Source organism: Mastomys coucha, unplaced genomic scaffold (genome assembly GCF_008632895.1).
Source record: "Mastomys coucha isolate ucsf_1 unplaced genomic scaffold, UCSF_Mcou_1 pScaffold21, whole genome shotgun sequence".
Taxonomy (NCBI): Eukaryota; Metazoa; Chordata; class Mammalia; order Rodentia; family Muridae; genus Mastomys; species Mastomys coucha.
In genome coordinates, this window is record NW_022196904.1 from 179,076,178 (window position 1) to 179,087,936 (window position 11,759).

The 11,759-nt window shown below is 45.9% G+C and overlaps 1 protein-coding gene across 1 annotated transcript in view; it reads left to right on the top strand.

The window, feature by feature from the left end:
* The first annotated feature begins 11,458 nt into the window (after positions 1 to 11,458).
* Gsto1 (glutathione S-transferase omega 1) overlaps positions 11,459 to 11,759 on the top strand; it is a 9,141-nt gene continuing 8,840 nt past the window's right edge. The window contains exons 1-2 of the mRNA XM_031390626.1: positions 11,459 to 11,600; positions 11,693 to 11,758. Coding sequence (XP_031246486.1) covers positions 11,567 to 11,600; positions 11,693 to 11,758 — 100 coding nt within the window. The 5' untranslated portion in view covers positions 11,459 to 11,566. The remainder of the gene's footprint in view (positions 11,601 to 11,692; position 11,759) is intronic.

Sequence of the window (11,759 nt, forward strand, 5' to 3'; positions counted from 1 at the left end):
GGAGGAGGAGGAGGAGGAGGAGGAGGAGGAGGAAAAGAAAGAAAGAAAATAATATTGGGAATGGCTGTTCACACCATAATTTTAACGGTTACACTGTTACAGTGGAGGGGCTGGGCTTCTCCAGTGCAAATGTTACAGCTTTGACAGGAAAGGTATCCTGGCAATTGGAAACCAAGGAATACCACCTTGTTACACCTTACAACAAACCTCGCCCAGAGATTTATTGGGAGGGGAAAACCCAGGAGGGAGGATGCACTGTGTGGTCTTGAAAGAGCAGGAAACTGAGCAGAAGGTAGACTTTATATAGGGTTTCTTGGGTGCGAAGCTTTCCAGAGTTGCCTGGGATTAGTGGTTTGTTTGTTTGTTTGTTTGTTTGTTGTTGTTGTTTTGCCTGATCTTGGGGCAAGCTTAGAGATAGGTGGGATTTCATGTTCTGTGTTTGGTGGGATTCTGTGGCCTGATCTTGGGGCAAGCACAGGGATTTGTGGGATTCTTTTCTTGGCCTTGGTCTTGGGGTCAACTCAGGATCACAGTGTTCTTGACCTTGCCCTTTTACCTTATAATAATAAACTATGGGTGTGTTCAAGTAGGTTCAAAAAAGGGGGTTGGGGGGAGGAAGGAGCTTATCAAACATTTGAAGCAATGATCCACAGCATCAGTGTTTAATAACAGGAACGATACTGAGGCAGAAGAGAAAGATGGGAAACCATGGAGCCCTGAGAAGGAAAAGCCCACTCACCAGAGTCTGGCCACTGAGAGTCAAACATTCCGAATGTAGGATAAAACCCACCAATCCTGGAACAGGAAAACTCACCAATTCCTGAGCTCCCTCAAGCTCAGGAATTGAAATCTCGCCAATCACCACCCTGGAAATCTCCATTCTGGAAAACTCTGCACCTGAAGAAATCTATATGAGCCCTGCCCTCTGCTCAAATCGCTCGAGCAAAAGCAGCCACCATAGTGGATTTTTTGGTTTGTCTGGTTTGTTTTGTTTTGTTTTTGTTTTTTGTTTTGTTTTTCGAGACAGGGTTTCTCTGTGTAGCCCTGGCTGTCCTGGAACTCACTCTGTAGACCAGGCTGGCCTTGAACTCAGAAATCCGCCTGCCTCTGCCTCCCAAGCGCTGGGATTAAAGGTGTGCGCCACTGCCCCATAGTGGGTTTTTACCTCCCAATTAATCTCTTGTGTGAGTGAGGCTTGTTGTGCGGTGTGACTTGGTGGTTCTCGTTGGCTCCGGATTGCCAGGATACCTCTCAGAGCAGGGCTATAACGGTTTTTGCCACCGTAGAGCTTTGGCTGGGAAAACTTGGCCCTATCTGAGCAGAGCTCAAACACTTTCATTGGAGCAGAACTGTAAAGCTTTTGCTGGGGAAATCACCCCTTGTGAGGAGCAGAACTGTTACAGTTCCACTGGGAAAACCTTCCCCCGCAGCGGCTGGAGCAAGCTGTGACACTTCTGAAGCCAGAACCCTTTCACTTTAGAGCTGCAACGCTTACTCCCAATATGATTAGCATTTGCTTGAGGTCTTACTCCTTTCCAAGACATACACCTCAAGTTTTCTAGGTCTCTCATCAGAATTTCCCTTCACCGTACAAGGGCTTGTCTTAACCTCCTTGTGTAATCTCAGTGGTTCCTGTCCATATGTCATCATTTTAACTTCATCTAAGGAACCTCCTATAGTCTCAGTCATCTCTCTCTCCCCCCTCTGTAACTCCCCCTCCCCCCAGTAGCAATCTTTTGAGATTTAATTTGAGAGCTGCCAAAATTGTATATAAGGTTAATGCTAAGACACTCAACTGGACTCTCTTGAGAATCCCACACTCACACTAGTCTGTTTTATTCTTTCCCCTGGGAATCTTTCTTCCTCTTAAGTCCTGTACTTAAAAAAAAAAATCTATGCTAAAAGTATATTTTAATAAACTCTTCTTTGAGAAGCCCATGACCACACTCTGGGGTGTGCCTTGTTCATTCCTTGAGTTCTTCCATTCTTTCGTTTTTTTGAGGCAGGGTCTTATTAACTAAGACAAGGTCTTAGTCCTGGCTAACCTTTTGTAAGTGCAGGCTGGCCTTGGGCTTGCTTGCTTCTGCCTTCTGAATGTTGCAGCTTAAGGTATCTGCTGCCATGCTGGACTTATGCGTAACAGACTCTGAATTTGCTTCCTATTGGTTTTCCTTCAATTCCAGTGTACACATGCACGGGTACATGTATGCATCTCTGTGTGTGCATGTCCATGTGTGTCTGTGTACGTGGTGTGTGTGTATGTGTGTGTGTGTGTGTGTGTGTGTGTGTGTGTGTGCACGTAAGCCCTGGATCCTTGTCTTTACCTGAGTCTGGACCCTTCTCCCCTCCCAGTTAGGTGGATTTCTCAGGCTAGTTTCAGAGACAGTGTAGAGGCGTGGAGCTGTACTGCTCCCCTGACTTTGCTGACAATGTCAGTGAATGAGTTACTAACTTCAGAAACATAAATGACCACATTTGTGCCTCTCCATGTTAAAATTTATTTTAGAACAATGAGCTCACAAGTTACATCAATTCCACTGGCTTTAACTAACCAAGTACTACTTGGCCATTGACAATAACAGTTTCATTCTAATTACGATTATGAGCTCTCAAATTACACATTATGTACATACACACAATATATGTTATAGAATATGTGTGTTATAGAATGACTAAGAAAAACTTAGAGAGGCTGAAGATCTCAAAGGGGCCTTACTGAAGGCAAGAGTGAAATTTGTGTAGACACAAAGAGATTCCCTGAAGCAAAGTAAAAGAAGATACTAAAACAAGGAACCCAGGCACTGATCTGTTCTGACACACAGAGCCCCAAGATAAACCCACTGGGCTCCAACAAATGGCAACTTGAGTGGGCCAGGTCAGGAAGGGGATCGATGCAGAGCTGAAATCACATGGACAGAGCTGGAAGTTCCTTGCCTGCTGATACCCCCATAATGGTCTGATGCCGTCTAATCCAATGATGGGTGCCCATCTTTTATATGATCCAAGAGATGAATTATTCATTATTTAGGGTTATCTGATGTGGTTTGGACATACCCATTTGTCCATTTGTTCCTGATTTAATTTGTTACATTTATAGATGGTAATAGTTTGTGTGATTAATTTATCAGTCTCTGTCTCACGGTTGATATGTCACAGACAAAAGAAAGACAGTAATTCAGTCTCAGAATTGGAATGATTTTATAACATGGAGTCATTCAGGGCAAAGCACAGCCTGAAAGCAACTGTTCTATACAATATGGAGTAGCATTGAGCAGGCTGAAATCTGGCAGTCACAGTCTGAGGTTGGACAGACAAGAGCTGGACAGATGTCCTGAGGGAGAGTCCTGAGTGGTTTCTGCACGAGGTCACAGCAGCTTCTATGCAAGATTGTGATCCACAGTTACGTACTGCAGGCAGCTATTGTCAAGGAGCATGTACACAAGACCCTCCTGGCCTAACTTACTTTCTTTGCTTAAACTTGCATTAGTTAATATGAGTCACTCCATTTTGACTAATATTTTTCACTTTTCTTTTATACTGCCCTTTCTCCTTGATCTCCTTCAAAAGGATTTGAGCACCTTATATACATTCAGGCACTGGCTGAGTCACTTGGAACAAAATGCAAACTTTCTTCCTTGGTAGAACTGAGAGGTGTCGGGTTAAGATCTGCTTTGTTGTATAAACAGGGACTTTTTGACAGAGAACATGTCTGAGTATTCTGCTGCCACCATCACCAGGACACAGAGTGACCTAGGACTGGAGAAGAAGCTTTATTGATGAACAGCTTGAGTAACGCTGGATTAGACTAATCATCACCAGGACATAGAGTAACCAGGACTGGAGAAGAATGCTTTATTAATGAACAGCTTGGGTGACAGTGGGTCAGACTAACCATCACCAGGACACAGAGTGACCTAGGACTGGAGAAGAATGCTTTATTGATTAACAGCTTGAGTAACGGTGAGTCAGATCAACTTAGCAATGATTAAATGTCAGCACAAGTGGCCTTTTGGACTGGACTGGGGAGGTAGGCTCTACTCACTGTGGGAAGGTGAGCTGCATCTCTGTCAGTAGCACTTTCACTGTCGTGGAAGCCAAAGATGTCTATGGGTATTCATGGGAAAGGGCAAACAAAACAAACAAAACAAAACAAAACAAAACTCTCTTAGGGTTTCATCCTTGTGAAGAGACACCATGACCAATGCAACTTTTATAAAGGACAACATTTACTTGGGGCTGGCTTACAGGTTCAGAGGTTCAGTCCAGTATCATCAAGGCAGGAGCATGACAGTGCCCAGCCAAGTGTGGTGTTGGAGAAGGAGCTGAGAGTTCTACATCTTGCTCCGAAGACGTACAGAATGAGACTCTCTTCCACATGCAACCAGGAGAGCTTGCACTGGGCAGAGCTTAAGTAAAAGACATCAAAGCCCACCCCCTACAGTGACAGTCTTCCTCCAACAAGGGCACACCCACAGGGCCTCCTAATAGTGACACTTCCCATGGGCCAAGCATATTCAAACCACCACACTCTCCTAGTTGAGAAAATATAAAAACGTCAATATGTTGCATAAATACCCTGGTCTTTGGGTTTTCTCTGAGCCTTGTAATAGGCTGAGGGACAGCAGATGCTGAGAGACCCCAGACTGGAGGAGGAAAAAGTGCATATTTGCTCTGACAGGCAATATGGTAACCTCACTCTGTACTGGAGCCTTGAACAAGGCATTTTCAGACGATCAGCCAGAGCTAAGCAGTGTCTACTCCGTGGTTGCAAATGGAACAAGCATCATGTGAAGACATCAGGCCTTTTATCTCATTCTCAGCACCTGCCAGGTAGCTGTGGATGCTCTAGGGAAGAGTCAGTGATTTGAGCAAAAGCCTGCGAGTTTCTGCAGAGTATCCAGGGCAACCATTACGGCACACCTCAGAAGTGTTATTTTAAAGCAAGCCTGGTGAGAATTCAATAATGTATTGCTTAGTGGCGTGACCTCAAAAGCAGTGGATTTTGAGTCAGTCCCAAAGGAATGCAACGATTCTGCTCTGACAAAGTGTGTGGCGTTTGAGTTGATTCTGGACAATGACTGAAGAAGTCTCACGGGATAGGCTCCTTGCTAACAAGTCCTCCTCTTTGTTTACTGTTTGTGCAGCCATCTGAAACCCCACTGGTTTCACCTTGGTTTAGTCAGGAGGACAGAGGGCATCAGCATCTGGCCTTGGTGCCTACTCTATTATCTTGTGATCGTGCTGCTGTGGGCAGCATGAGTTTAGTGGGTAACTAGACAAAGCCTCAGAGGTTTGGATTTTTTTCTTTTTCTTTTTTTCCCTCTTACTCTGTCCCCTGTTTATCTCAATTTGTCTTAACTTCTCACAAAAGCTTAAGGACAGTAACACCTATCAACCCCTTCTCTCCCCCCCCCCCTTAATCATTAGATCTGACTTTCCACCAATGCCTAGTCCTCTTAGGTCTTTCATGTTTCTGAGTTCCTTTGGAGTAGAGAAGAGTGCTTTCCTAAACAGGTGCGAATGCTCTGTGACTTTCCTACCATTGAGTTGAGAATAAGCGCCATGTTGTGCTCTCTGACAAAAAGCTTGAGTCAACAAAACGAAAGTTGGAGGATAGAGTAGTGGCTTTGTCAGCCTTCTGATGATCTCCTCCGAACCTGGGATTTAGAGATGTGGGCTCTCAAGCTACGAGCTCATGGGTCTTCTCCCTCTGTCTCTTAACAGGTTCTGATAACCGAGAAGACCAACAACATTATCTCTAAAGTTCCCCCGGCATTTTTTTTTCTGACAACATTTCCCTAGATGCACTCAGGATGCTCTTGGGAAGATCAGATGAAACAGTGCAAAAGGAACCTTTAGCAACTTGGGAATTTGGAGCAGGAGAATTGTGAAATCAAGTGTTTCAGAGGCTGGATTACAAAGCAAGAGTCTGTCTCAAACAAAACAAAGTAGACTTTTACATAAAATTTCAATACAGATGTGTGGCCCCGTCGTTCAAATGGAGAGCAGAAATGTGGCCAATTGAGCTTCTGTTTGTTCCTAGTCTTCAAATAAGCACAGTTTTCTTAAAAGATAGCAGCACATTAGGAAGAGGACAGTGAGGAAGTGGACTGTCTTGAATGGAATCTAAGATGAACTGGAAGGGGGAACACATTGTGACAGAATTGGGGGGGGCTTTTATTTTGCACTCATTGAAATCACTTTTTAAACTCAGCCAAACTGTTTTCATAACACAATTTATTTAGGAGTAGATTTTTAACCTGTTTTACTCTGTCGAGCCTAAAAAAGGAAATGACAAATGACAGCCTGCTCCTTTTGAACCCAGCTCTTCTGAATTCCGTTTCAAATCTTGCCTGTCCTCTTCAGGATCTGTTGCCTCTGAGCTCTACCCTCTGGGCTGATAATCCCTTTTAGTTTAAGGACGCCCGCAGCAAAAGCACTCTTTTACTCTCTGGGGATTTTATTCCAAGTCATAGGCATTCATCCTGGACATTCACACAGGAGCTGGGTGGACACCCAACCCATAGCAATTTTAAGATATATCCTTGTTTTGGCAGGTTTTAAGCTGGGGAGAAATGTGACTCTCAGAATGGATATGATACGGTAGCAGTTTTAGTAGAATGTAGGACCAGACTGCAGTTGGAAAACCATCTCTGCCCTTTTAAAGTGTATTAGTTTTGAGAAAGTCACTTGACCTCTGACCTCTCTTGTTTCTTATCCGTGAGATGGTACAATTGAGACAGCACTCGATCCTTAGGAATGAAGTCCTTTCACAGTGGACAGTCAACAGGATTATCTCTTACATACTGTACCACTCTGCTGCATTTTCGTTTAGTAAGGCATTTGAACATGTTTGTATAGTTGCACATATAGTTCAACTTCATCTTTTAGACAGTTGCTTTTCTTTTTAAGACAATGTTCCTATTTGTAACCCTGGCTATCTTGGAATTAGCCCTGTAGATCAGGCTGGCCTTCAACTCACAGAGATCCTCTGCCTGCCTCTGCTTCCTAAGTGCTGGAATTAAAGGTATGTGCCACCACCTTTCTGCTGACATTTGCTTTTAACAGTAGAAGGTTTCACATTCTTCTTTTTACCCCATGAGCCCCAAATTTTATTTATTCATTACTTGCATGTAAAATACTCTCTGGTTACATCCTTGGCCTGAGACTCTTTGCTGTAATTCTCAGCCTCTACACAGCTGCAAGCAACCATTTTACGTGACTTTCCCTCTCCACCAGTTTTACAGAGGCCTACCCATTCCCCTAGTTTCCTGCTGTCATTAACCTTAATTAAGCTGATTTGGTGCTCAGCATAAGTGACATACGTGGGCTCATCACAATTAGATGCAAGCACGCAGATGGGCGTGGCACTTGTCTACGGCTTTAGCAGATTTACTTGTGCTGTGTGCTGGGCCACCAGGGATGAGGGTGGTCTTCTATTGGCATCCATCACACCTCTAGCAGCAATGCTTTCCTCAGCCATGGTGGTAGATCACAGGCCTCAGTAGCCGCAGGGTAAGGTGCTTGTCTATTCAAAAGAATCCAGTTTCTTAGCTGGGCTCAGCGCACACTTTATCTCAGCTCTCCGGAAGGCAGAGACAGGTGGATGTCTGTGAGTTGGTGGCCAGGCTGGGCTACAAAAAGTGAGTTCTAGTATAGACAGGACTATAAAGAGAGACCCTGTCTCAAAAAGAAAAAGAAAAGATCATGTTCTTAATTTTTTTTCCGAACTACATAGTAAAACATTGCACAGGAAGTTCCCTTATTTCCCCATCCCCACTTCCTGTGTCACAGCAGGGCCGTTGGCTAGAAGCCATCTTCCAGGTGAACAGAGAGTGGACAAAACCCTTGAATCATCCCTTGGACAACATGAACCGGCCCTCCCCCATTCCCTTCTTTCCTGTTGTAGGAACACACTGTCCTAAAGGCTGTCCATAATTTTTCTTTGTTTTTAATTCTGCCACACACACGCATGTGCTGCAGTTCCCAATGTCTTTCACTTTACATGTCTGAAAGATGATGTGCAGTCATAACATGGCCTCTTATTGCTCCTTCCTTTTATGACCAGTTACACTTCTGGATGTATTTGAGTAGGTAGCTAGGTCTATAGTCTATGGATATCTATTCATATGAATAAATCCAACTAAGTCATTTTCCTCTCTTCTCCATTTAATAGCTCCTTTATTTACGAACCATTTGTCCCTACATGGCTTCTTATTGTATATATATATGTACACATATACATATATACATATATTTACTGACCAGTCTCTGGGTCTTTCTAGCTTGTTCATTCAACCATTTACCCACTATCTTTCCATGGAAACTCTGATAAAGACTGTTTTCCCTGCTATGGACAGCTACAGAATTAATGAAATCAAACAGAAAAGTTTATGTAACCAAAGCCTTAGGTTAGAGGCCCAACTCTGACCCAAAGAAAGAAATGAAAGTAATCATAAAAATGTATGATTTTAATCAAAATGGCCACTTGAGTGTTTCATCCTTCCTTCAGAGTGCTGACATGGCTTTAGATTTAAATAGAGGAAGATTTTGGGGGAGTAGTAAGAGGCATGCTCTACTAAACAGTGCTGGTCAGGCTGTGGCTTGGTCAGGCTGTGGCTTGGCCAGCCTGTGGCTTGGTCAGCCTGTGGCTTGGTCAGCCTGTGGTTTTCTCAGCCTGTGGCTTGGTCAGACTGTGGTTTTCTCAGGCTGTGGCTTGATCAGACTGTGGTTTTCTCAGGCTGTGGCTTGGTCAGGCTGTGGCTTGGTCAGCCTATGGTTTTCTCAGGCTGTGGCTTAGTCAGCCTATGGTTTTCTCAGGCTGTGGCTTGGTCAGCCTGCGGTTTTCTCAGCCTGTGGCTTGGTCAGACTGTGGTTTTCTCAGGCTGTGGCTTGGTCAGACTGTGGTTTTCTCAGGCTGTGGCTTGGTCAGCCTGTGGCTTGGTCAGCCTATGGTTTTCTCAGGCTGTGGCTTGGCCAGCCTGTGGCTTGGTCAGCTTGTGGCTTGGTCAGACTGGTTTTCTCAGGCTGTGGCTTGGTCAGCCTGTGGCTTGGTCAGCCTGTGGCTTGGTCAGCCTATGGTTTTCTCAGGCTGTGGCTTGGCCAGCCTGTGGCTTGGTCAGCCTATGGTTTTCTCAGCCTGTGGCTTGGTCAGCCTGTGGCTTCGTCAGCCTGTGGCTTGGTCAGGTTGTGGCTTGGTCAGCCTGTGGTTTTCTCAGGCTGTGGCTTGGTCAGCCTGTGGTTTTCTCAGGCTGTGGCTTGGCCAGCCTGTGGCTTGGTCAGGCTGTGGCTTGGTCAGACTGGTTTTCTCAGGCTGTGGCTTGGTCAGGCTGTGGCTTGGTCAGGCTGTGGCTTGGCCAGCCTGTGGCTTGGTCAGGCTGTGGCTTGGTCAGCCTGTGGTTTTCTCAGGCTGTGGCTTGGTCAGCCTGTGGTTTTCTCAGCCTGTGGCTTGGTCAGACTGTGGTTTTCTCAGGCTGTGGCTTGGTCAGCCTGTGGCTTTGTCAGCCTGTGGCTTGGTCAGCCTATGGTTTTCTCAGGCTATGGCTTGGTCAGCCTGTGGCTTCGTCAGCCTGTGGCTTGGTCAGGTTGTGGCTTGGTCAGCCTGTGGTTTTCTCAGGCTGTGGCTTGGTCAGCCTGTGGTTTTCTCAGGCTGTGGCTTGGTCAGCCTGTGGCTTGGCCAGCCTATGGTTTTCTCAGGCTGTGGCTTGGTCAGCCTGTGGTTTTCTCAGCCTGTGGCTTGGCTGAACAGTGCCTCAGTCTGTTTCTATAAGATGACCTCAGGAGTCTCTATCACTTGTATGGACAATTTGGTCCCCACAGGATGGTGGCTCCTGTTTGGTGATGATCTTCTCATGAGATGATCTATCTTCCAAGTTATTTTACTCCCAGAATGCAAGGTGTCTTCAGGTTTATAGTAATGACTAGAACTTATCTGGAGCTTTCTCTGATATCTGGAATGGGGTGTTGTAAAAGTCAATATTCAGATATTTCAGTTATTTGCAACTTATAAAAAAACAAAAGCTTCTTTTTTAGAACATTATCTTCAAGACCTTCAACAACCTGAACTTGATCCTGTCAATATAGATTATAAATTGGACAGTATGAAATTACCTATCACTCTCCTGAAAAGTTACATTGAGTTGCTGTATCGGGTGGATACATCGGACAGTGAAGGTGGGCATTACACAGAAGGTAAAAACTATTTCTTGTCACTAAGGTTTTTAATTTTTCGTCTTCTTGCAATATAGTCTATTCAGATTAATCTCTTCAGGCTAGTTATTGAAGGTTACAGCTACGAAATATATAGTCCTGTGGCATTTTACCTGTGGCCAATAGAGATATATGCCCAAATGTTTGAGGCTATGTTCTCACCTGCTAGGACTCAGGCATGGTCCCTATTATAATGACCACCAATAATGTAGCACAGTGGTTTTCTGTAACTGTATATTTTTCTTTCTTTCTTTGAAGAGTTCACGTTTGCTAGTCCATCCAGATGGAAAGCCCCACCTGCTAGGGTGCTGTCATTTCCTGGCCGCGATTGTTAGATGTGTCAGCCGTCTAAGTCACTTTGTCCCATAGTTCTAGTGAGCACAAGCAGAAGCCAGGATCAAGACTGGAGCTGGTTCCAAGGGCATTCTCTGCCTCTCCAATAATAGAGCTGGAAACAAAACCCAGATATATAATTTCATAAATAGCACCGGAGTTACTACTAGCGTTTAACCACTAGCTCTGTGAATCCTGGAGCGCGCAGACTCTCGTCACTCCTAAGTAAGAAGACAGCAAGTTTTCGCACACCTTCTGGCCAGATTTTTTCCCCCTATAGGCTAAATTCTCTCATCCCACTGTGTTGAAATCAGCTTGCGTTCTTTCTAGGTTTCCAAACAAATGTTTTATGGATGGAATTTTGAAAGCACAACCGCATTCCGAGGCTAATAACATCCATATGTGTTCTCTTTTCTATATGCCGAAATGTGCCTCTGTGGGTGACGGTGGCTTATTGTAAGCTAGTATTGACAGAAAAGACCGTCCAGGTGCTTAGACCACTTCCAGGGAGTGGTAGGTTACAGCTAGACCCCTCTGGAATGTTGGAAATTTGGGGGCAGAGCTAGAGCTCAGAGAAGGGCTCAGGGGTCGAACCCCGAGGTCGGTACACTTTGGACTACCAAGGCATGCCAGTGCAGTGGGTGTGGGAGGTATGGAGGTCAGGGCTAGAATCCTGTGTGAAGGCAGACAGGAGACCTTCTGCCTGGAGGGATGGGGCGGCTCTGAGCATCTCTGCTTTGACCAGCTCCAGGTGGTCATCACGTGACACAAGAAACCCCAAGTCCCCTTGTGTGGAGGCGCCGCAGCGAACGTGGGAGCCCATCGGTTACGGTCTCGCAGCGGAAGGATAGCGGCGGCGGATGCTTTCTTTCCCTTTAAGCAAGGGGGCGGTTCCGGGCCAGGAGGCGCGGTCTGGGCGGGGCTGAGTTCTAGGACTCGGACCTAGACGTGGCCACGTGCTTCCCGAGTCGCCTGCAAACCGGAGCGGGACCCGCGCGACTCTCTCAACGTGCACAGCGCCGCGATGTCAGGAGCATCCGCCAGGAGCCTGGGGAAGGGTGAGGCTGTCGGTGGCAGGGAGGCTCGGGGATCCGGGGATGCTCGAGATCCTTGAGCAATCCGGGCCGTGACGGCCTCCTCTCTCTTGCAGGAAGCGCGCCCCCCGGCCCGGTCCCGGAGGGCCAGATCCGCGTCTACAGCATGAGGTTCTGTCCCTT